At 42.1% G+C, this 26,027-nt stretch overlaps 2 protein-coding genes across 2 annotated transcripts; one reads left to right on the top strand and one right to left on the bottom strand.

Annotated features, from left to right (window-relative positions):
- Positions 1 to 125: 125 nt before the first annotated feature.
- LOC308282302 (von Willebrand factor A domain-containing protein 7-like) lies at positions 126 to 25,104 on the bottom strand (the record flags this gene model as incomplete). Its single annotated transcript, XM_080722649.1, has 18 exons — positions 126 to 134; positions 2,859 to 3,161; positions 4,303 to 4,620; positions 5,073 to 5,240; positions 6,294 to 6,400; positions 6,585 to 6,677; positions 7,139 to 7,291; positions 7,935 to 8,070; positions 8,643 to 8,846; positions 10,226 to 10,342; positions 10,738 to 10,850; positions 11,835 to 12,004; positions 12,765 to 12,951; positions 19,523 to 19,651; positions 20,979 to 21,072; positions 23,026 to 23,111; positions 23,900 to 24,107; positions 24,904 to 25,104. The coding sequence occupies 18 exons, from the start codon at positions 25,102 to 25,104 to the stop codon at positions 126 to 128; spliced, it is 2,796 nt and encodes a 931-aa protein (XP_080578775.1).
- On the top strand, positions 14,118 to 14,933 carry LOC308281548 (cilia- and flagella-associated protein 20-like; the record flags this gene model as incomplete). Its single annotated transcript, XM_080721780.1, has 1 exon — positions 14,118 to 14,933. One exon carries the CDS (start codon positions 14,118 to 14,120, stop codon positions 14,931 to 14,933), a length of 816 nt encoding a protein of 271 aa, XP_080577906.1.
- Positions 25,105 to 26,027: the final 923 nt, after the last annotated feature.

The following is a 26,027-nucleotide window of genomic DNA, read 5'->3' as shown; positions in this document are numbered from 1 at the left end:
TTCATAAAAGTCATTGTTACAAAATAAAATCACTTCTCATAAGTTTCCTTTTGTTACGTGTGCTTTCCTCCCAATTCACTATGTTTGTCAGACATCTAGCTTATCATACTCACATAACCATGTATTCAAAGCTTCTGCATCAGATTGAGACAAGAATCGTCTTACGTTCAATGTGTTTTTTTCATTATTAACAGCTGTAACGATTATGTTTTTCAAAGTTAAGAATTCTGAATTCATGGTAACACCCGGATTTGTGACGTACCATACTGATTTAAATGCATATAGCAGGGATAGTATGACACATTAATGTAAATGTACACAGCAGTACACATTGCTATAACATTCTTTTGATCAGATCTGCCAGACCATGTCTGGCTCACATTGGGCCTCAGTCACTAAACCCTGCATATGAATGAGTATGAACTTCCTCAGGCCACATTGTACAGTATGCTAAAATCAGTAACATGTGGAATAGCAGAGAATATGGATATTAACCTGGTTGTTTACTTTCTGGTCAATAACAATTCTTGCATCAATGATAATGACACTCAAATAATTCCATTGTAAAAACAACCCATACTTTAATTAAATACAATGAAAAATAAAGAACTGACAACAAAGGATTCTACAAGGTAAAAAAAAATAAAAAAAATAAAAAAAACAGTCCAAGATTGCAGTGATGAGCAACTCAAAATCTAAAGGCACACCTGTATTTGTAGCAAAAATAACCAATCTACAAGCTCACAAGCATCACATGAGAGTTTAGATCTGCTATTTTCAAAAATGTGAATAAAAATCTAACAAAAACAAATTCCACCTGCAATTGGGACACCAGATTGAAAGGTGGTTAAAATATACATTTCTAGGGTATGGAATTCACTTCTTGGGACATTTGTGAACTGCACAAACGCCACAAAGTGAGTCATAGTAAATAAAAAAATATAAGCATAGGTATTTTATACAGTATACTATACTACATACATACAGTATTACACTTTTAAGGTGTAAGCTTTCGGGAGTTTCTTCTATATTAGAGGTCTACAAACACTTTCAGAGACCACTAGTTATTGTGGCATCATCATTAGAACATTCTGTTCCCTACATTTCTTTTTTTTTATGCCTTTATTGTATAGGACAGTAGAATGACAGGAAATGGGGGGAGAGATGGGGAGTGACATGCAGCAAAGGTCGTCCGGATCAGGAATCAAACTGTTGACACCGTCAGGCATCAATGCCTATGTGGCAATGCCTACATTGACATTCCCTACATTTCTAATCACATAGATCGTTCACCTCAAAGAATTTGGGGGAAATGTTCCAGTCTACTCAATTCAATCAATTTAAAAAGTCCCAAAACCTCGGAGAGCTCTATCAGAAGCTCTTTGTACTTTTACTTTTGATATTCAAGTACAATTTAACATCAAATAGGCCACTAGTGATATACAAGTACATCTTCTTATTGGTGACTATTAACTAACGTTTACCCGAGTAACTTTCTTAAGATATCTTTACCTTCATGGCTTTTCATGGCTTTAAAAGTACTTTATACACCAGTGGTTTTCTCAGTGGTATCAGTAAATGTTTTCCTACCCTGTTGCCTCGACACATTATCTAACGGTAAAATGTCTGGCCACTCTGGATTCCAGGTCATTTGGACAGTATGAACAGAGATGTCAAGTCAAACAGGAAAGTACTTTGCTACAATAGTTCAGCTGTCAGCTGAACTAAAATACATTCATGTTAAAACATATCATTATTTCAAACTTTCTCAACTTCCAGTTTACACAGAGTGTAAAAATGGAAGTCAGCCAGCTGTATCCAGGGTCAAGTATTATCTAGTTTTTAGTATACTTTGTCTAAGATGGTAAATCATTCGTATTTATGGGATACTTTCTTTATAACATGGTTATACCTTAAAACACCTAGCAGGCAATCTTAGTTTTAATCACTTATATTATATATTTGCTGACCAGGGTCCCCCATGGGGTCTGTACTGGGTCGGTGGGTCCCCTCCTTTTTTTCCCTCTACACCAAATGTCTTTGCTGAAACGAGCCAATCTACAAGCTCCTAATGCACCTCAACACGTTGTGAACTTGCAGATCTGCTATTTTCACCAAATATTTGTCTATAGAGCATCGCAGCGGAAGTGGATTGCCTGGGGTCACTTTCACTTTCACCATTCATTTTCGCCATAGACTTTTACAAAAACATTTATAACAATTATGTTAAGCCTCGAACCAAGCCATCCAGGATGGAGGTGAATCATGACCATATAACCTTTTTTTCTATGAAAAGAACATTTTGAAAATCGCTAAATAAAGGGTAGTTATTAAATGTAGTATATCAAATAATGTAATATTAAAATATGTTTTCACATAGGATCAAAGGTTGTATGATCATGATTCACCTCCATCCTGGATGGCTTGGTTCGAGGCTTAACATAATTGTTATAAATATTTTTGTAAAAGTCGATGGCGAAAATGAATGGTGAAAGTGAAAGTGACCCCAGGCATCCACTTCCGCTGCATGCTCTATTAGGACATGCCCAGAATAGGGATGCTAGGGTTTACATGTTTAAGTAAATGTGTCACTTCATTTTACTCCAAAGGAATAAAAGTATATCATAATGTGCACAGGTCTTATGTGCAGCAAATATGTGCAGAAACATGTGCAACAGGTGCAAGCATTATTTTGTCCACAACCATTCCTCTCTTCACATCCAAACAAAACAAACAGCCAGGCTAAACCAGAGACATTGAGACAAAGTCAAAGTGTGCCCCCCGGTGGATGTGGTAGCAACTACAGCTGCTGTAGTCACAGTCTCTGGAGCAGTGGTGGTTGTATTTACGCTTCTCGCCTGCGCCACACATGTGCCCGCATTTCCTGCTCCGTCGACTGCCACCAGCTTTACATCCTGTGAACAGCAGGAGGCGCTGTAGGTGGCGAGTGTAATGTTCTCCCCGTCAGCTCCCACGACCGTGCTGGTGTTGAGGGTGCCGTTCCCTTGACGGACGGTGAGGCTTTCGATGCCGGTACCGTTGACTCCATCTGTGATGTTCACGGAGAATTCCCACTGGGAGGCGCTACAGAGAGATGGACTGGACGAACAGCTGGCAGACACACTGGCCCCTGTGCACACTGGGCGGGTTACATCTGTCACCTGCAAAGAGAGGAAGTGTCAAGCGGGCATACAGAAATCATCTATCTATAAATGCGACAAATCTCTGTCTGTCTGCGTGTCTGTTTGTAATCCGCGTATCTCGAGAACCGTTCGTCCCACCGGCTTCAGATTCGGCACGCGCGTTCCCCGCCGCCGCGCGGAGTGCAGTGCCGGGCCTCGACCCGACCCGACTCGCAGTTTTCCGAAACCGGCGCAAAACGTTCGGAATCTCCTTATGCGGAGCTGATTGTTGACATCAGGCTGTTCCGGAGGAAATCGGCGCAAGCGCTGACTCATTGTGACATCACTTCATAAAAGGCTCTGAGATCACGTACACCACATGAGTCAACAAAAAATGCCATGGTTACGTATTCTGATGTTCCTATATGGGCATAAAAGGACACAGGCAAACATATGGGCAAAACGGCTCTTATGACAACAGGTATAATGGGGTTTGCATTAAAGAGTGGGGCATTCATTCCCTATTTCAAATTAGGCGCGCGCGTTCCCCGCCATGGGCATAAAATGGATGCAAACAGACAGATACGGATATCTCCATATATGAGCATAAATGGACACAGGCAAACAGATGGTCAAAGATCTCCATATATGGGCATAAAATGGACGCCTGTGTCTGCAACACAGTCGGAGGCACAGACAGATACAGAGATCTCCATAATGGGCATAAAGGGACACAGACAAACAGATACAGAGATCTCCATATATGGGCATGAAATGGATGCAGACAGACAGTATAAATGGACAGTATAAATGGACACAGGCAAACAGATGGTCAATACAGGTCCTACAGAGATCTCCATATATGGGCATAAAATGGACGCAGACAGACAGATAACTCCATGTATGGGCATAAATGGACACAGGCAAACAGATGGTCAAAGGTCTTCTACATAGACTTTTTTTGGTGAATAGTGACAAAGCGACAGTGACAATGGGCGTTTGTCACTATTTCGAGTTACATGAACCACATGACCGGCACTGTTTTCTGCCCCCGCAATGGTGCAACTTTCCAATGGATGGCTCTGGAGTCTGGACAGACCTGGTGCTAAATCATTTCATTACCCTGCCTCAGTACATCAGGACCGCACCCACCCTACCCCGTAAACCGGCTTGCAGTTACCTCAGCGGCCACAGAGAGTCTGAGCAGGGCATAGTTGGAGTCAGCTGTGGCAGTGTTTTCCGCCTCGACGATAAGAGTCACATCGGATCCAGACACAGCGTTGGACGGGACCGTTAATTCCACCGTGCCGTTTGCTTTGCCGCCTTCCGCTGTGGAGATGGTGGCGGGTGAAGTGGAGGTGTAGCTCTGGTCGTTGCTGATACGCATGGTGAAACTAGCACTTCCGGTGGTATTGACTACCCCGTTGGTGGTTGTAGATACAGAGAAGGGGATGGAGATGGTGGAGCCTGGTTTTACGGTGGTGCTATTGGTTTGGACCTGCATAGAGAATGAATGACCATGATGATGGGGTGCTAAGAGACAGATGTATTTATGCTTTAATTTATCAAATTGATCAGTATCTACATTTCGCCCGCAGTGGATGGCAGGATAAAGGTAAGCGCTGAATGAAAAATACTTTTTGTATTTTCTGTTCAATAATTGGCAGTTTAAAGTGATCAACAACAAAAAAGGCAAACAAAAACAAAGAAATAACCCAATGTGAGCGCAGATGTTTAACCACTTAAACCACATACTTGGAGTTGAACGGTGTATACTAGGTACACTCCATTTTTCCCTCTTCTCTGAAAATAGCTCATACATGCGGTGAGAGCTTATACTGTAGCTTTATTTCCAGATGTTCAACCCAGAATAGGGACACATATATTTCCAGATGTACAGTAGACTTTAAACACTGGAGATCCTGTTACATGAATGTGAAAGTGCTTCACCGTTACAGAGATGCTGGAGGTCTTCATCTGTGTGGCTGCCTGCCGCTGGAAGTCCCCAGATGGTGTTGTCGACCTGGAGGTGGCACTCTCTCCTCCTTTCAGACGCAGAACAAATTCACCCGCTGGAAGGTCAGAGAACTTAACCAGGAAGTTGCCACCACCCAGCGGCTGTAGAGGGCAGAACAATTGACTTTGTGCTTTTAGTTCCCTCTTTTGGTTGTGATTCAGATGAAAACACAAGATGATGACGGGGAAAGATGCATCTGGCCAGCCATTCTCATGGCAGGCTCAGGTGACATCTCTGTCTCTGGAGGGCAATTCATTTTAATCGTAATAACCACCAACAGTACTTAAGACCTTTAGCTTACTTTAATTGCGACCGAAGGTCGCAGTTTACTATAAGAAACGTTACAGCTTGTCTGTGTCTGTCTGCCTGGACGTGTAGACGTTTTTACGGCCTATGGGTTTGCAACTCTGACATCATACTCTGATGTCACTGTGATGTCAGGAGAACCACAGAATGGGTTTGCCGCTCTGACATCACTCTCTGGCTTCACTGTGATGTCACACTAACAGAATCCCTTACATGGAGTTCCCTAATGTCATCAATATGGAGGCCACATCGGCCACATACCACACTAACAGAATCCATATATGGCCAAGACATATGGCCAAGACAGCCCATATCTGTGTGGCTGGTTCTACAGACAGGGATCTCCATGTATGGGCATAAAATGGTATGATGTCAGAGGTCATAGACGTCATAGGACTTTCACAAACTGAGTCAGCATGTTTTTGGCTCTCACAGCATATCTCCATATACAGTACATGGATCTCCATAAATGGGTACCATGGGTCTCCATATGGGTAACTGGTCCGATATACATCACTGGCCAGATGGCCAAGAAATGGCGCGACCTCTCCCTTTAGGGTGAGGTCGCATGTCGCCCTGAGGCATCTTACTAGTCTCTACTGTTCAAAGTGTAGGCCTATTGCTGTACATAGGTGAAAATCAAAGTCACATATTCAATCAGTGTAGCGCAGAGGTTCTCAAATGTCCTCCCCTTGAGGTGGTTCAATCTGTGTTGTGAGCTACAAGCTCACAAGAACATTTCAGGTATCATTTTGAAAGAGTTGAATAGTCTCCTGGCACAAATGGTGGTCTGCGGTCAAATTCATATCAATGTGGGTGTCGTTGACATGAACATTGGTGTAGAATACCTGCACTGATCCGTTGACCTGCGATCCTGAGGTTTCCACCAGAGACACCTCTCTGACTTCTGCTGTGTCACTTCCTGTGACAGTGACCAACAGGCTGGCATTACCACCTACAAGGAGAACAAGTCATCATACTGTAAGTTGAAAATAAGGACCCCCTAATTCATACTTTTTTGTTGTTGTTGAAAAAGTCGAAAATAGAATAATATATGTCGCCCCCCCCCCCAACCCAAGGATGCACTTGGGGGATAACTCTTACTTCGGGGGATAACTATAATACTTTTGGGAACTTACCTGTGAGGGGACGCCCCTCTTTCAGACCAAAGTCACCGTGGGCTCCCTCATGTTCCTCCACAAGGTTATAGATGAAGTTCACTGAACTTTGACCTGCAACACACAGAAGCAGATCCTCAGCCCTACTGTTTATATAGTTCAGAATGCTTTGAAGACTTTATTAGAAGTTTGCGTAGGAAAAGGTACAGTTTTCATGACAGTACAGTTCACTGGTACAAGGTTACCTAAAAGGAGATCCTTGTAAGCTTTTCGGCTTATTTACACAGGAAACCCATATGTATCTCATATATATAACATTGAATGACAGACAAATAGAACAGCTATCCAGTAGCTATCGTCATTAAAAAAATAAATTAAAAAAATAGATGGCCTATTACAATGGAAGGGCCAGGGGGAGGGTAAGACTAGGCTAGGTTTAGTTTTTACCAGTTACAAGCGGCTGCCGCCTGTAAGTGGTTTTTCAGCAGCAAATATGCAGCAACAACAGCATCTACTGTACATGTAACCAAAGGTCTTTGTTTCAGTATATATAACTAAATGTGTGTGATACTGACCTATGACCTTGAGAGAGTATCTGTCATTAGAGTTGACACTAATATCCCATGACCCTGTTAGGTTGTCGGCACTGAAGCGGAAGCGAAGCAGGTTTCCCACTGTGGTGAAAGAGCCCAGAGGGCCACTGGACACACTGGAGGCCTGAGATACACCTATTGGGGAGACCAGAGGAGAAAGACGTTGAACTGCTTCTGCTGAAATTAATCAGATGGCCATTCCTTATGCACCATTCCATGTCTATTCATAATAATGTATAAATGTTGTATGTAAGAGGAATCTACTTTGAAGTGCAGGGTGACATAACAGGTTAGAGCAATATTTATTACACTAGACTACAGTTCTGGACGTTTCAGGAGTATTTTTTTTAAACCTCTCTTTCAAGTCTTACTAAAGTGTTAATGTCTAATCATATATAAAAATACAATATTAAATCTTTATTGTTGGTGGCATTTTTGTTGTAGGCCTAACATGTAGGCCTAATCAGATTCTCTAAGTCTTTCCTTATGCCTTTAGTAGAGGTATAGGGCCTGCTTATGCACACAATAATGTATGCTGAATGTGGTAGATCGCCTAAGGCTAAAGCATAGGCTATAGGTAGAAAATAGTCAAACTACCCATGACATGACCTTTATCACCACACACTAGTTTTGGTAAACTACAATAACCCTGAAAGGTTACAATAACATATCCATTCGTATGAATTTAACAATTGTTTAGGCCTACATAGAATTTAAAGGCGTTTAAGGATACAACATGCATGCATTGTGTTGCTGATTACCTCAAACACAGTCATACCTGTGGGGCTGGTGACACTGAAGGTGAGTGAGGAAGCTCCTGTGATGTAGGCGGTTATGTTTCTCATTGAACCGTCAACTTCAAAAGTAAAGTTATCAGGCCTTCCGGGATTTATCACTGCCTGGAAAACTGTAACCTGTAAAAGAGAAAAAAAAAAATTAGGGCACACCGAACAAACAATTTGAGAAAGCTTGCAATTAATTGTGTTGAAAAATACATCTGACCACTTTGCTAAATACAGTAATAAAACAAATGAAAGAATTACAGTAGCTAAAAAGAATCCAATTCAGTAAGTGGGATCAGTGATTTTCAACCAGTGGTCCGGGAACCACCAGTGGTCCTAAATGATGGAGTTGGTAACCAAATGCACCCTTACAGACCTTTAACTCTTGAGGGTGTAAAATGATCATCATTTTACGCTCTCAAGAGTTAAATTATTGTTAAACATCTGCAATACACAATTTACAAGAAGTCTACACAATTAGAGAATGTAGATTTGTAATTTTACGTTTGCCTGTTATCTCTCCTATCCCACATCAAAACAGCATGGAATTGTGGACAAAATCTTCTCCAATGATAACGAAATACTAAAGTTTTGGGTCTGAGAGGCTAAATCTCATAAAATGGTGGTCTGTGGCTCAAATGCCGAATAAATAATGGGCCTTGATATGAGCAGGGTTAATCACTGAGTGGGATGGTTAGTCTCACCACAGCACTGGCTGAAGAATCCTCTATAACACTGGTAACCTGTGGAAGCTCAGACTTTGTGACCTCAATGGCTTGACCTCCAGAAGCCCGAGCAAGGTCACGGTACAGTTGGGCGTCTGTTTGACCCATTCTGCGTGGAGCTCCCTGCTGAAGCGTTCTTCTGCGCCGGCGACTGGACAAGACATCTGTCAGCATGAAGGTCACCTGATAAATGGAAGGGCAGGACAACAGAAACGTCAAAAAATTTGGATAAGTAAAGCACGATGCAAAAAAACATGGTTGGCAATGTAACATTTAGCTGAGGAGGGGAGAGGAAACGAGGGGAGAATCAGTGTAATTGTAATGAAGCCATCTTTAAACGACAGTTTATGTTCCTGGTTCACTGGAGGAAACATACTGCTATATTGTTCTGTAAATGAATGCCCTACTTTATGATACTACAGTACAGTGTAAAAAAAATACAAAGACTATCTACAAGCTCACAACGCATCCTTGTGAGCAGATAGCCTCCACAGCCTCGCTATATGCTAAATGTATCACAGTTCACCACTTAAACAGCATATGTTTGAGCGTAGTCCTTTCTTTTCTGTTTACGCTCTATATTAAATAACTTGGCTGAAAATAGCAGATCTACAAGCTTACAGTGCGTCACAGAATATGGATCCAGAGATTTACATAAGTGGTTAACTTTGAGATGTACCGTAATTGCTGGACTATAAGCCGCACCTGAATATAAGCCGCACCAGCTAAATTTAGAACAAAAAACAAATGTTTACATATATAAGCTGCACCTGACTATAAGCCGCAGGTGTCCTTCCTGCTTCCCGCTAAAGTGCCCCTGGTGGCCGTTAGCTGTAAAAACCTATATATAAATCCTTGTTAAAGACCATTGTAAAACTAACTAACTGGCCGTTAGCTGTAAAAATCTCTATATAAGCCGCACCGTTGTATAAGCCGCAGGGTTCAAAACATGGGAAACGCGGCTTATAGTCCGGCAATTACGGTATATGAGAATACAAATCAGGACACCAGTATTGCTGCTCCCAAATGCACTTTCGAGCAGTGTTGATTTTGATTTTGTCATAGTCTTTTGAGTAAAATGAAATTTAGTTTTAGTCATATTTTAGTCATCTGAAATGTTTTAGTTTTAGTCTAGTTTTAGTCTACTAAATATCATTGATTTTTCTTTCCTTTTGTTTTTGTACAAAAATATATTTTGGCGGGCCTTGATGGTGCCGTAATGCCTGATTTTACACTTGGTTGCATGCTGAAAATAGGCAATCTACAAGCTCAAGCAACCAAACATAAAATTACTTGTCTTTTACTTGTCTTTTACTTCTACTGGATCTCTTCTCCAATCTCCACTAGTCCCACACAACATTTTAGTCTAGTCTAGTTTGTATCTGTTGACAAAATTGTCAGTCATAGTTATATTCATCATCATCATAGCTTAGTTTTTATTTAGTTTTCGTCTGTGAAAAAAGGTAGTTGACGAACATTTTTCGCCTTAGTTTTTTTTGATGAAATCAACACTGCTTTGAGATAAAAACACAGAGAGGGATAAAAGTAAAAGGTTAACTCACCGACGTTTTGGTGCTCTCTATGAGGGCAGTCACAGCACTTTTCAGATGTTCGTCTTTGGCCGCAGCATCAGTGAAGACGAAGATTTCAGAGGAGGGTGGAGCTGCCGTCAGGGCAAGCTTTGTGTCACACAGCAAAGAACAAAGTGTCTTTACAGAGTTTACAGAATGGCCTACCGGCCACATTTCAGCTCACTGTAGTAACTAGAAATTGCTCTTATAATAATTTTATAATTGTCTGCGAATAAAACAAATAAGCAAGTCAAAGTTGAGGGGTAGGCTACTATTAAACTGTCAAAAAACAAGTCTATCAAAAAAACTGACAAGTAATTGAATTCCATTAACTTGCAGTTACAGACTCAAAACAATTTGAACGAATCCTCACGCACGCACACACGCGCACACACACACACACACACACACACACACACACACACACACACACACACACACACACACACACACACACACACACACACACACACACACACACACACACACACACACACACACACCTGGAGACCAGATAAGCACATCTCTGGAAGGTCCCCTCCCCCTGATGCTGTCAGCTCATTGATGCGGGCTTTGAAGATGTCTGAATCAGTTGTCACTATCGCAGGTCCAAAAGCTGAACACACAAGACAAATAGAATTGCTCATTTATGACAGAAATGCATTTAAATACTGAGACCAGTGTGGGGTCTAGCCTCTACAAGCTTGTAGCTCTGCTATTTTCTGTTTGAACTTTTTCCCGGTATTATATACATAGTTTTAATACAGTACGTTTAACAAAGGTACAATAGTTGCGACCAAAGGTCGCATTATTGTGACCGAAGGTCGCATATACCCTGAAAAACCTCGTCGCTTGTCTGTCTGTACAGGAAGTGATGTCAGTGTGATGTCACGTGTTTTTCAGTACAGGAAGTGATGTCACGTGACATCACTTGTATGCCCATGTATGAGTCATTCTGTACCACATCACTGTGACTCACTGTCACTCTGTGCCACAAGTTTATTGCATGGCAAAGTGAAAGTTGATCACAGTGATGTGGTACAGAATGACTCATATATGGGCATAAAAGGGATGTCACGTGACATTGTACAGAAAATGGAGGCCGAAAATGAGAATGTTAGGGTACCCCCTTATGCCCATATATGGAGATCCACAGGCATCAAACCAAGGCCCTACGTTTTATATATATGGAGATTCCTATATTGTCATTATTATGGCCCATATATGGAGATCCACAGGCATCAAACCAAGGCCCTAACTCACCAAGGCCCTGCTTGGCATTACTAATTAACGTACGTTTTTTATGCCCATCTCCATGTATGGGCATAACATATATTGTACGTATATGGATACATATTATTATTAATAAAGGATAAAATAAAATAAAAAGTCCATATATGGTCATTCCCAGAATTGGCGCGAGGTCGCATGTCACCCTGAGGTCGCAAGTCACCCTGAGGTGTCTTACTAGTATATATAGTTCCCATTTTCCCATGGACCACCTGCGATTATGCCACTGAAGCTCATTGCAAGGCTAACATCTTAGCCTTTAGCCTCGATACACTTACTGAATGTTTGCAATAAGACACATCTCTACTACCTGGGTCGTTGAAAGGGACCAATATGTAGGCGGAAGGCTCTTGTGGGGTCCCCTTCTTACTGTCGATGATTAGGAAGGAGACTCTCTTAGCCTCGTCTATGTCATCACTCATACTGCCTGTGGTGTCGATGACAAAACACAACACAGAAGCCTGGGAGAGGCCCATAAGTCTGGGAAAGCAAGAGAGTGGAAGACAGACTGAAACACATGATTCATTTTCTCAAATTTCTGGATACATCACTCACACTCATCTATGGCCATTGGAACTGGCTCATCTTTATTGTGGGCTCGCCTGAAAGGCGAGAACACTATGTTATCCTCATTATTTATAAATAGTGAGTTCCGCCGCAGACAGTTCAATGGCGAAAACACTATGGTTTCATCATTATTTCCGCTGCATATCGTGTTCCGTTAGCCAATGAGGCGCAATTGGTGGAAAAAGATCTGGGAGTGGTGTTAGCTGGAGTACTGGTTGAGCTTCACATGACAGTTTGCACGCTGCAGAGTATAGTCACGAGCAAGCCTGTTCCTACAATTTTTTTGAAGCGGTGAAAGCCGCTTCCAAGGAGTGGCTTTGTGTGTCCCGTTCATGTCCATATATGGTCATTCCAGTCCAGAATTAACAGGTTTTATCTGTCCCGTACATCCAGAATATGTGTGTAACGTCCGTCCCGGTCTGATGATTGGATGATTAAAAATGTCCAATGAGACCATACTTTGAGGATTGGTCAAGCTTCACATGACAATTCGGCCCTCCAGATAAAATCATTAATTCATTCAGAATTGGAAGAATGTATAGATCACAGAGTTCATAGCTCTAGAACACATAGAATAAAAGTTCACCGCTTCACTTCGAACCAAGGTTTGATTTTTTTCTAGTTGTAATGTGTTGTTGTGGACGCAAAGTGGCTCAAATTAAAGAACTCTTACCGTAGGAAGCTCTTATCACCAACAGTCACTCTGATATCCTCCAGTAGCTCCATCGTGGCATCAACAGCTAGGTTAGCTGCTGTATGGTGGAGGTCGCCATGACTTGACGAAATGTCATCCTTATTGATGCCACCAATTGGCTCCTGTCGGCTGGTCTGATCAAATGAGCCACCATGGCTACATTTACCTGAGAGGGGGAGAAAAGCTCAGCAACATTAGGCATTACTGTCATTATGATATTTTAACAAGCCAAGAAGTTCTTCATTCGGAAGTGTACAGTAGATAATCCTGATATGTTAAGATCAGAGGCTACCATTTTCTCTGCCATGAGAGAACTTTTGTTTTCTTAACATTGGCGTGTTGCTATAGTATAGACAAATGACACGATGCAATTATTACTTGCGCCAGCAGGGCGCGCAAGTCTCTTTCCGGCCGTCTGTTTTCCGGCCGACAGTACAAAGGCAGAGATTTTAACCACTGAGGGTGCAGCGTTCTCTGTGACATCACCACTAACAAGTGCGACCTGATATAAATAAAAAATTGCAAGTTGGCATCTCGACAGAGTGCCCACCCACATACATACAGACAGCACTCATTACCGATCACAGTACTTGCACGCTCTGCTGTCACACAAGTAGGTCATATATGGCCACGGGTGCACAAGACGCAAGTTGGCACCTCGACAAAGTGCAGTGTAGTTTCTGCAATTATACAGTATATATATATACTAACAAGAAATACTGGTCCTACGAAACTGTGTAGGCTCGCATGGAACAACATGTATGGGCACTGTCATTTTTTGAGGAGAATAACCTTGGTCTATAAGGTTTTGGTATAACATACTGATACAACATACTGGTCTCGAGCCCACGTGTTGTTGTTATTTATATCAGGTCGCACTTGTTGGTGGTGATGTCACCAAGAATGCTGCTCCTCATTGGCTAAGGGCCCTGCCTTTGTACTGTCGATAATCTTTTTGAGGAGAATAGATTTGGTATAACATACTGGTCTCGCCTTTCAGCGAGCCCACAACAATGTGTCAAGGCCAAGGGTCACCATCATTAGCGCCGACAGGACTGAAATTTTGCGCGGGTACTCAAAAAGTATGGGTGGGGGTTCTAATCCCAACCTAACCCCACCTCCCCCCCCCCCCCCCTGCCCAATCATAGCACTGTGTCTGCATTGTAGGCTGACTGGAAGTCCACATTTATGAAACAGTCTCTGCTACATTTGTGTTACGTCACGCCCATGCCTATATAATGAAATCTGGAAGTACAAGAACAAATCCATCGATACCACAAGTTCTCTGTTCTAACAGCCCGTGCTTAGCACTTTATACTAAGCATATAGAAAATGTACAAGCCCACATTTCAAAATGGGTTATTGTCCATCTTATACAGTGTTGGCAGCAATCCTCTTCAGTTCTGGGCTAAAAAGACCAGTTATGGTCACGTCAAGAGAATCGTAGATGATGACCTCCATTCACTTGTGGTGGAGGTAGAGGGGACCAATGTCAGCACCACATACATAACATGTCCAGGAGACCCCACAAAGACACTGGGCATCAAACTGCCCTTTCTGATCTTTGTCGTCAAGAACCTCAACAAGTATTTCAGCTTTGAAGTCCAGATAATCGACCATAAGAACACACGTCGTCGGATTCGGGCGAGCAACTACCAAACCATGATGCGGGTGACGCCGTTCCTCTGCACCATGCCCATGGAGCTGGACGATGGCTGGAATCAGATTCAGTTCAGTCTGATAGACTTCACCCGGGCCACCTACGGTACCAACTACGTTGAAACGCTAAGCGTACAGATCCATGCTAACTGTCGCGTGAGGAGGGTGTATTTCTCGGACAGACTCTACACGGAAGCCGAGCTTCCAGACGAGTTTAAACTATATCTCCCCTGTCAGAAAAAGCTGAAGCCAAAGCCGCCGGTCGTTAGCAAACCTGAGGAGAAACAACCCAAGGCAAAGAAGGAGAAGCCTGCATCTGGTACAGAGATAGGGAGAGGGTTAACCCTAAAAATCCCAGGAATATCCCAGGAATCAGAGGCAGAGGATGGAGAGCCCCAGGATCAGCCGCCAGTGGATCAGCCGCCAGAGGGTGAGAGTGAGACATCCAGTGTCGCAAGCGCACCCGAGGAAGGTGAACCTGAGGAATAGTTTAAGCCTCATGACCCAGGGATCAAAAGTCAAGGAGGCAGAGAATGGAAGTCTCCAAAAGCAGCTGACGATGCTGGTCAGACGAGCCATCCAGTATGATTAGCAGACCTTAGGCAGATGAAGAAACTGAAGCCTCATGACCCTAGGGATCAAGGGTCAAGGAGGCAGAGAATGGAAGGTCTCTAAGAGCTGCAGAAGCTGCAGCCATCCGGTATCATTAGAAGACCTGAAGAATTGAGGATGAAGCCTCAGATATGGATACAGATTTTTAGTTGTGCATTTTAGTCCACATTCTGGTCATTATGTCCTGGGGTAACAGGTAAATCTAGTCCGTACCGATGATGCACCATCAAAAACATTGGTTGCTTCAAGAGTTGTTGTGCAGTCCATCAGGTTCCCACGACTACACCACTACATACCTGCCCAGGCACGTCCTCCATACATTGGAGACAGCCCCACAGCCCTGACCATCACTGTCAGCCATAATAAGGAGGCAGGACTGGTGGGAACAAGGCCACGGGTCAGGACAACAATCCTAAATTGCTCAAAGCAGGCAGCTGGCGGCAACATTCCAGCTCCTCTTCAACCTCTCCCCGAGGCTGAAGAACAGGTTAAACTTTGTCCACTTATTTTAATTCGTATTGTTATTTGTATTGCTATTTATTTTATTTAAATGTGTATTAGTGGGCTCAATCTCTTGAGAAGAGCCCAGTTGTTATGTTATGTCACTATTTATTATTTATTTTTCTTGTCAAAACTGGCACAATCTAGCGCTGTCATACTTTCACCAAGAAGATGTTCATCACCTTAGGGAAAAGAGACTTTTAGATTTGTTTGAAAACACATATTTTGTGACATTAAACTTTTAAAACGTTTTATTTTAGGCTATAACGTCTGGGTTATATTTGAGAGCTCAGGAATGGATGACGTTATCAGTTTTTACAAGGCGCATCCTGTGTTCACAAGCTCAGGTTGTTTCTCTGGTTTACCTGTCTACATGTAACTGTTCTTTTATTAGTGGTGTTTCCATCTCTTGGGAGAGCCTCTGTATGTTATTGCCACCATTCTTCTAATGTGTAATGTAACTTTATTTTACTTTTATGTTTTTATCCTCGTTTTTGGCATGCTCTAGCTTTGCCATATTTTCACCTACAGTAGTTATTTCGTTCAGAATTCAGAATGTTCATCTCCTTTGGGAGTAGCCGGGTATTCTTTTGAAATCTTTTACACTTTCAAACTTTTTATTTTAGTCTGTGATCTGGGTCATGTTTGCCACAGTATGACCACCACAATATCGTACCAACTTGTGAGAGTCATTCCATGTCAGACATCAAGAGATCAAGCCAACTAGAGTACTTGTCTAGTTTATTTATTACTTTATTTCTCCTCAAAACTTTGGCACACTCTAGCTACACCCTACTTTAAGCTTTGTTCAGACATCCAGATGTTCATCTCCTTTGAGAATAGCTGGTAACTTTTGTTTTATTTTGATTTCTTTAAACATATTTAACTTTTATGTGTATGTGTATAAGGCTATAATGTTTGCCGTGTTCTCCACTGCAAAAATGCACCAACTTGGAGGAGTTTCTGAATTTTTACATCCTTTTGTGTCACACGTCAGGAGCTTGAGCCCACACTGTTTCTCCATTAACCCATCTAGTTAGTGTCGTTGACTAGGCTAACCAGACTATAGTTCTTGTCCATCTTTATCATTTCATCTAGAGTAACCCCAACACCCCAAAAGTCCATAGATTCGTTGGATTAGTTCAAGTTGGTGCCCTGTTTTCTGATTGGACAGTACGATGGATTTGAGGATTGGACAAGCTTCACGTGACATCACAATATATAAGCAACCACACTTGACATTTTCCAGAAATGCACCTTTCTAGTTGTAAAATGTTGTACTTAGATTACTCAAGTCACATTTTGAATAAATTGTACTTGCAGTTTTTAATGCAACACACTTTTCCTTTTTAGGCTATATTTCTGTAAGAGAAATTATAGTTTTACTCTTGAATTTGGGCTAAATGTAAAGGAGTACATTTTTTTTTCCCTGGCTGTGTTTGAACTGTAAGCTACAAAGATCTACCATTAATTTTCAATGGACGCCAGAGACATGAAGATACAAAGATACAAAGCAACAGATATGCTGTCTAGCTTTGTGTCTTTTGTAGCTGCCAGTGTGAACGCAGCACCAGAGAGACTTCAGCCAAAGAGGATGACTGGCATTTTGCATTTGCTCTGTCACATGACTGCTTTCACCAATCAAATGTAGCCACTATTGATGCACCTTCTCTTTATTGGTACTGTACTGCTCTTGTCTTTGTTTTAGTTTTTTTCCCTCTTATCTATCTTTTTTTACGTCTCTGTAACTTTGTAAATAACTGTATACTGCTGTGCTACTTCTGGACAACTGAATTTCCCCCTTGGGATAATAAAGGTATCTATCTATCTATCTATCACTCACAACTCTCTTGAGCCACCTGGCGACAATATATGCTGTGGGCAGCATATCTGAAGTGGCGGAAGTGTTGCGGTTAAGGGAAGTTACGTCACGCAAAGCAGGTCTGTTTACATCCGCCAGCGAAACAAACCCAAATAGATTGTAGCTCTTAACTCACTCTTGATAGGTGTAACTCTGTCAGAATCCATGTTTTTGTTTGGATATTATTTATTACGAGCACAACCAAAGGGTCGGGAGATGTAGAACAGCTTTTTTTCGCCAGAGGGGAATACACCACAATGTGAAAAAACAATAACATCCGGCGGAATTAGCACAGTTCTATGCCGTATCAGCCTATGGTCGTAACAAGGCTTTTCTCTTCGCAGATGACTAAACCTGGCTACGCCTCGGCTACTCTTGAGCTGGCAGGTGACGCTGGCTTTCACAAATGCTTAAGAAGAATGAGTGAACAGCCTAAGCTGTAATTATGCACTGCCTTTGTCTGCGTGAATTATTTGTTATTTTGTAAAGACTTTGTTTGTTATTGTGTTTGTGTTTTATTTAAAGTGAAATGGTTTAGGCCATATTTTGAATTTGTACATGGCTATTTCATATGTGGTGTTTATTTATATTGGACAAGCATTTATAGTTTTATATTTTAGACATTTCAATTAAAGTAACTATTTGAACAGTCTTCACTAGATGCTTACTCATTGTCAAGTAGTTATTTGGACTACTCTTACTTACTACCCTATACTTTTACTTGAGTACAGTTTTATACTCTACCCGCCCCTGGAGCCCGGCAACTTGTCTGCAAGAGACGCTTGCCGGTGATATCGCCGCGCCGACAGGTCGGAACCAGTTGATGAAGAACTGAGCATGTCTGGTTGTTTGCAGACTCTAACAGTCGATATCGATGTGGTAGTGATGAGGGGGGTTAATATTCTACTGTTGTGTAATTGATGCTAAGCCAAATATGTTTCTATCCGTTTTGCTTATTTTTTTCCCTTGATATGTAAGACATATAGCAATGTTCACAAGTTTTCTTCAAAATGTTGCTCTTTGTTTAAAAACATTTTGTTTGTTTAAAGTTATTTAAGCATCAACAGGGTGGGCATAATAAGCTTCAGCTTCAGCCCACACCTTTTCGGTCAACAGTTATTTATTGCCTTTATGTACTCTGTATTGTTATTGTTGTCTGTATTGACCAGATACATAAACTAACTACTGTAGAGTGGACCTCTCGTCTGCTACTGGTGCAAAAGAAGCCTATATAAGTGAGACACAGAGAAAGCACTTAATTAAGAGTGGTATTGTGATGCAACATACATTGCTAACTTTTAATCATGTGTGACTTTTAACCCCTCCCCTACTCCTTTACAGCAGAGGCACTGCAGCTGGCCTCAGCTGCAGTAATCTCTCGAGACAGCCTCAGAGAAAGAGAGACAGACCGATAGGTGTCGCCCTTTCTTCTTTGACGATGGGCTCCCAGATTGCAGCTGCAGTGACCCGTTACCCAAAAGAGAGATTAGACGTTTCCCCCTGACCCAAACTACAGTGATCTACAAGCTTGTAGATCGGCTATTTTCACTACTTCTTAAACATTTGATTTCTAATTCATAGAATTTCTTAGATTTTTGAAGCGGTGAAAGCCGATTCCAAGGAGTGGCTTTGTGTGTCCCATGCGTTCAGGATTGAAAGTATAGATCTAGAACACAGAATGTATAGATCTAGAACACAGATTTCATAGCTCTAGAACACATAGAATACAAATTCACCGCTTCACTTCGAACCGAGGTTTGATTTTTCATTTATTTATGAATGAATTTACTTAGAAAAATTAAAGATTTTAGATTTTTGGGGAATGTTTTATTTTCTTTTTTGAAATAATAATAATTAAAAACAAAATGTAGGAAACCATAAAAAAGTGTCCGTGACCCACCAATGGGTCCCACAGCTTTGGTCTAGAGAGACCAATGCTCTCTTTGATAGAGCCATACTGCAATGTCCATCATGCCCTGGCCTGACCCGTTGAAATTAACAATGGAGCTAATCGACTCAGGCAACCCATTCCACATAACTGCTGCTGTGCATGCGTGCGTGCGTGAATGGGAGCATTTGCATTTTTGTGTGATGAGTGCGATACCTTCTGGTTTTGTTGGGGAAAATACACTGAAGTATCCTGATGTGAGAAGTCCTTGCTGCAATACCTCAGGCAGGATGTTGTCCTTGCAACTCTCTCCTGTACAGCTCCTACAGGTTGGTGTGCCTTGGCCTACAAAACATATCAGCAGTAAGTTTAAATGTAGATGGAATAAGGTAATCTGGTTACAAGTATCAGTGATGCGATTGCAGATTATTTGATTGTTAGATTACTCAGAAATGACATACATCCCGTTATTTCTATGTGGAAATAATCCAACCTTTCCATGACTGATTATGTTTCTCTATCAAACATTGAATCAAATCAAATCAAATTTCATAATGCGATATCTTGAAGTAACACAATATTGCTGAGGATATATCACTTACTCTCAAGCACGTAAGCATCGCTGGGTGGAACAGTTTTGTGTGTGTGGGTGCGTGTGTAGTTTGTGTTGCATTGTTCGATCAAGTAGTTGATAATGTTCACAAGACAGAAAAACAAACAAAGAGAATATGTCATTGCAGATGTAGCAGGTGGGATAAGAAAGCGTGGTGAGAAAGAGAGAGAGAATGTACTGTACGTGTGTGTGTGTGTGTGTGTGTGTGTGTGTGTGTGCGTGCGTGCGTGCGTGCGTGCGTGCGTGCGTGTGTGTGAGAGAGAGAGAGAGAGACACATATCGTGAGTCAGTGTAAGGTGTGTTTATTTATTTTGATAGCAGGGGCATGACAGTGATTTCTTATTTGTGGTGAGTTTTGACATTTGACATTTCTCATGAGTTCAGATAAGATCTACTGCAGCTGACTGACTGGTACCTGTACGAGAATGTGGGTGCACCAGTGTGTGTTTCGATGTGGCATGTGAGATAACGAGGTGTGGTGTGTGTGTGAGAGAGAGAGAGAGTATTCCTTTTGATAATAGGGCACATTTCTCATGAGTTGAGATAAGATATTGCAGCTGATTGATTGACTTGTACACAAAGACCTCAAGACAACAGTGCAAATACTTTAGCGATAAGAAGTGTCTGTGGGTGTGTGTCTGTCAGCTAGTGTCTTTGTCCCACTCACTCAAAGGACGGGAGGACCCTTCCTTCTCCAACCACAACTCTTTCCCCCTGTAACAATTCATACAGCACAGTCTAAACGGAATGGCCTCCCTGTCAAATCTTTAGCTACAGTATGTCGATCGTAACTTTCGTAAGTTACTATGTCCACAGTTTGTGAGCCAGAACAAATGATACAGGTGAAAGAAGGCTGATGGATTAGATACAACGTTTTTACCCTGGTGGAGAGAATTTGATGGAGAGAATTTAGCGTCAAAACCTCCAAATATATATTTCCTCATACTGCTACTGTACATAATCTATTTCCCTCATTGGACTCACAACCACAACCACACTCTTGCAAACATGCACACTCACTCACACGAGCGCACGCACGCACAGTATGCAGTGTGTTACCTGCCATGTTCTCCAGAGGTTGGTCAGGCTTGACCAGAGTGCTGTAGGGAGCACTGTTGCCCAGCTCCACCCAGTTACTGTGGCTGTAGAAGTCCTAAAGATAGATACGTGGTATACAAATATCTGTCATCCACGTCAAAAGCAAAAGTAACGTTTTTTTTTTGTCCTGTATTCTGAAGCATTAGCAATATCAGCAGTGGCAAAAGCATCACCACAAGCCCAGTCCGCACCGATAATTCACAAATTATCGCAATACGATGAAACCTTTGCAATACATTAGAGAAGTATAGAGAGAAATTAGAGTGGTCTTAAAGCAGTAGTTTACCCCCAAAATGACTTTTTGTCTATTGATTACTCACTCCATGGAGACTTGAGTTCAATAGTATCTTTAGTTTTTTGTCGCATTCCATTCCTTTACAATAAATGTACCCCCATTGATACTGGATGGGGACTCAAATGCATTTGGGTCCCCATCCGGAATAAATGGGTGTACCTTGGACTGGGACTGGGCTTTAAACATCTGCATCTAACTCATTCTGTGCCAAATGCCAAAATGGCTCCAAGGTAGCTGTGCCACGGTTTTGTATGTTTTTCTTTATTGCGCAATCAAAAAAAAATGATTTTTTTTTTTTATAATTTTTTCCCCACAGAAACAGACACAGTTGTTGTGATTCAGTAGCAAAAAGAATTTTGTCAATCAGACAAATGGTTCCAGAGATAGAGCTGTTTGAATGAAAAAAAGTGTCCATCCACTAGAATGGACACACATTTTCTCAATCAGCTAAACGAGGGAGCCAACACACAAACAGAGAAAAGCATCTCTCTGATCCCAGGTCATTGTCTCCACCAGCCGAAGGCTGAGGGAGAGTATGTTTTCCCCTCCGTCCGTCCGTCCGTCCGTCCGTCCGTGCGTCCGTGCGTGCGTCCGTCCGTGTGTGCGTCCTCGCAGTTTGTGAACAGCTAATCTCAGTCGCCGTTGGCCCGATCGCTGCCAAACTGAGCACACACACTCCCTGGATGCCAATCTAGAACCTCTGCCCCACATTTTTCAAATCAGCCTCATGGTGGCGCTATAACAGGCCGATTTGTGTGGCCTGGTTGTTACCAGCTAATCTCCGGCGCCGTTGGCCCGATCGCTGCCAAACTGAGCACACACACTCCCTGGATGCTAATTCAGAACCTCTGCCCCACATTTTTTAAATCAGCCTCATGGTGGCGCTAGAACAGGCCGATTTGTGTGGCCTGGTGGAGACCTGTGCTCGGAAGAGCACTGCTTCTAGTTTTGACATCTTTTAGAAAAAAAAAAAAAAAGAAAAAAAATCTTTTTTTCTTTTTTTATACAAAAAACTCAAAAGACGTCATCAGACGTCATTGGCACTGAACGCCTTTGCAAAAAAAAAACGTCATGAGACGTCATTGGCACAGAATAAGGGATATTTCACTTTCAAAAAAACTTTTGGTAATTTTATTGTTTAATCAGGCTTTTATGAACACCCTGAACAGTTTTTATAATATATTTAGATATTTGATGTAAATGTTACTAGGCCCTCCTCCTGCAGGAGGCCTCCACATACACACCCATTGTAACTTCAAACTCCAATTTAACCATGATAGATTCATTAAAAACACCTGTTATTTTTTCTGGTGACTCATAATACCCTCCTAATACGTGAGCAGGCCGTGTTTTTTCGATAACCTTTATCATTTATTTTTAATAATATTTTATTGTATTTAATTTCTTTCCATTTTCCAAAATAATTATTAAAAATAAATGAAAGAAGTTATTGAAAAAACACGGCCTGCTCACGTATTAGGAGGTTACCATGAGTCACCAGAAAAAATAATGGGTGTTTTTAATTAATCTATCATGGTTAAAATGGAGCTTGAAGTTACAATGGGTGTGTATGTGGAGAGGAACTGGGCCTGAAGGGCCTGATAACATTTACATCAAATATCTAAATATTGAATCATAAAAGCCTGATTAGACGATAAAATGACCCAAAGTTTTTTTGAAAGTGGAATATCCCTTTAACCTCTATTTTCTCACCTGTAACGTGTGACATATTAGTCCCAGGGTCAGTCTCCCTGCAAGGAAGTTCTCCCGCTTCACACTGGCTTTAATAGCTGACACACCTAGATTACCACAGAATTTGAGAAACATTGTTGGAATTGTTCATGTCACCTTGATAAAGTTAAGTGTCTTTTCTCTAGAACCTGAATGGCAAATATTCTCCAAATACCCTCATATACTGGGCTTTGGATAAATTGATAAAATGGCTTTAAAGTTCATATTTGAGATATTAAAGCTCTATTCCGCCGCCTACAGTGACGTCATGGATTGCTTTATCAAGCAAGGTCAACTCAGTGCATTGAAACCATAGAAAAAATAGAAATTGGTTCTTCTTGGATATTTAGTTATCTCGATTTATATTCCTTTTTAACTTCAGCCAACTACATTTGCAGGCTTCAGCCAAGTGTGCCAGCACATTATAGAAAAAAACATATAATACATTTAATCCTCAAGTATGGCCATCAGTTTGGGAACATTTTAGTTTACCTGACAAGAGTCCTAGTAGTAGCCTACTTAAAGGAGAAATTCACCCCAAAAATGTTTTGTTTCCTATCAATTAAGCACCCCTGATCTTTGGAGAGCGTCCTCATGCTGCACACTTCACATCCCTCATGTCCCTCACGCTCCTTGTCCTGCTGACTACGCCATATTGTTTTGATTAGCGGTGAGCTGGGATTGAACCCGGGGCTCCCACTCGCCAGACTGACACACAAAATGGTGACAATACATTGGCAGGCTGCTGGGGGCTACACAAGCAACATGAAGTTGAATAATATTTGAACAGGAGTATCTATACTTTTAGAGTACTTTGTCTACCAAAGATAATTGAGTTTCTACGCGAATGCTGTACCTTCGGTGATGATGTCCCTTCCTGCCTGGAAGGACTCATCATCAAAGTGGAACTGTGCACTCAGTGCTAGCAACACATCCACGGCAGCGTTGCTGAGGTAGATCTTAGTGATGGAGGTCTGGAACATGACGGTGGAGAGGAGTGTGCTGATGGGCCCATCAGAGGAACATGCCTGCTGCACCCTGAACGCTGTCAGGCTGTCATCAATCTACAGACAAGAGACAAAGGGAGGGATATTCAGCCGTCAGACAATGTTTTTGAGCGGTGGTAGACCGCTCCATAGCATGGCCGTGTGTGTATCCGTGTATGTATCCGTGTATCCGTGTATGTATGTATGTATGTATGTATGTGTGTATGTAGCCTGAACTACCACTCAGTGACCAGAGAGGGTGCTCTTGAGTCTAGTCTGAGCATCAACTGCAATATTCTCTCTCTCTCTCTCTCACACACACACACACACACACACACGCACACACACACACACACGCACGCACGCACACACACACACACACACACACACAACCACCGCTCAGTTCACACGGGTGTGATTTTCGTAAACATATATCAATTGACACACAAAAAAGTCGAAAAGATTTTTTATAATCTACTACATCTAAGTCTGATTGACCACTTAACCCTGTATTATACTTTGTTGTTCGATGGTGGCGTACAAAATTAGTGTAAATTGCTGTTCCAAGTTCTCAATGTACTGTAGATCTTCATCCCTTCCTAATGAGACCCATGGGGTCCCGAGTCAACATGTGGAGGGTCTCACAGCACACAGCTGGTTACAGACTCCAAATTTTGTACACGGATAGCTCAGATTTTTGCCCATGGTCTTAGCTGCTCCCCCTGCCGTTACTGTACTTGCACGATATATACAGTTGTACGAAACAAAATAAATAATTAAAGGTTTGAAATTGTGATATTGATTTGAAGCCATATCGGCCCTATAGATTCAGGGATACGTTAGCTTATAGAAATTAGAATGTTGCCTATCTCACCGTCAGGCTGAAGTCTCGGCCCTCATCGGCAGCAAGGGTTTGACAGACTTGTGCTGTCTTTCTGAGGATGGCTTTCTGTGTGATGTCACGATGAGTGGTGGAGTTGCCATCAAATACAAACAGTGGTTGGAAGCTGTGGGTGGAGCTTGGCAGGCTAAGCAACAGCGCCACCAGGAGGACAGAAGACTGTCTTGTAGCCATGTTGGAGTATGAGGAGGTTGCTGTCTTGAAATGAATGAGCAATGAAAAATGTCATTACTAATTCCTCTGGTCAAATAAATAAATTAATCTCTCTATCTCTCTCTCTCCTCTCGATGATCGAGCTCTGGTCTGACATCACTCACAACAGAAACCATTGCCCAGCCCAACAAGTTAACCATATAAAATGAACCTCTACTGTACAGATGCAATATGCACAGCACTTGTACAAGCACATATTTGGCTGACACGTAGCCAATGACAAAACATTTTAATAAACAGCATAAATTTGGGGAAAAACAGCTTCAATCAATTTTAGATTGATAAAAACCCACTGAGGAGAAGATTGCACTGTATAAAATTTCCTGTCAGCCGATTGGATTTTGCCACCTCACAATGAAGTGGCACACATAGTTAAAGCTTCTGTAGGCTACTTTACTGACTACACATGGATGTGCTGCTTGCTTGCTGTGTGTTTAACCTAAGTCCTTATAACTAACCACAGAGCCAGCTCTTTGGCGTTCTCTCTGGTGTTTTGTGTGTGTGTATGTACTGTATGTCTCTGGCCGGCTACAGACCTAAAGGCACAAAAACGAGTGCGTGTCGTGTGGGGGAGGCGGGGGGCAGGCACAGCGCAATGCATTCCGGATGGGAGTCGAGTGGTTTGAAGTCGAGTGCGAGTCGTGTGGTGTTGTGTGGTTGCGTCCAACTTGCTCACGACTCGCACTAGACTTCAAACCACTCGACTTCCATCCGCAATGCATTGCGCTGTGCCTGCCCCCCGCCTCCCCCACACGACACGCACTCAACTTGTGCGTTCCAGTCTGAGTGCAGCGTATGAGTCCACCTGAGGAGAGAGGACCTAACCTGAGCAGTGTGCACACCTGCGTATCAATTAACCCTGACAATGCTCCCATGAGTCATGA

The sequence above is a fragment of the Nannobrachium achirus genome (assembly GCF_963921795.1).
Source record: "Nannobrachium achirus genome assembly, chromosome: 3".
NCBI lineage: Eukaryota > Metazoa > Chordata > Actinopteri > Myctophiformes > Myctophidae > Nannobrachium > Nannobrachium achirus.
The sequence above is the reverse complement of the archived record's forward strand: the minus strand, read 5'-3'. Positions and strand labels throughout refer to the sequence as shown.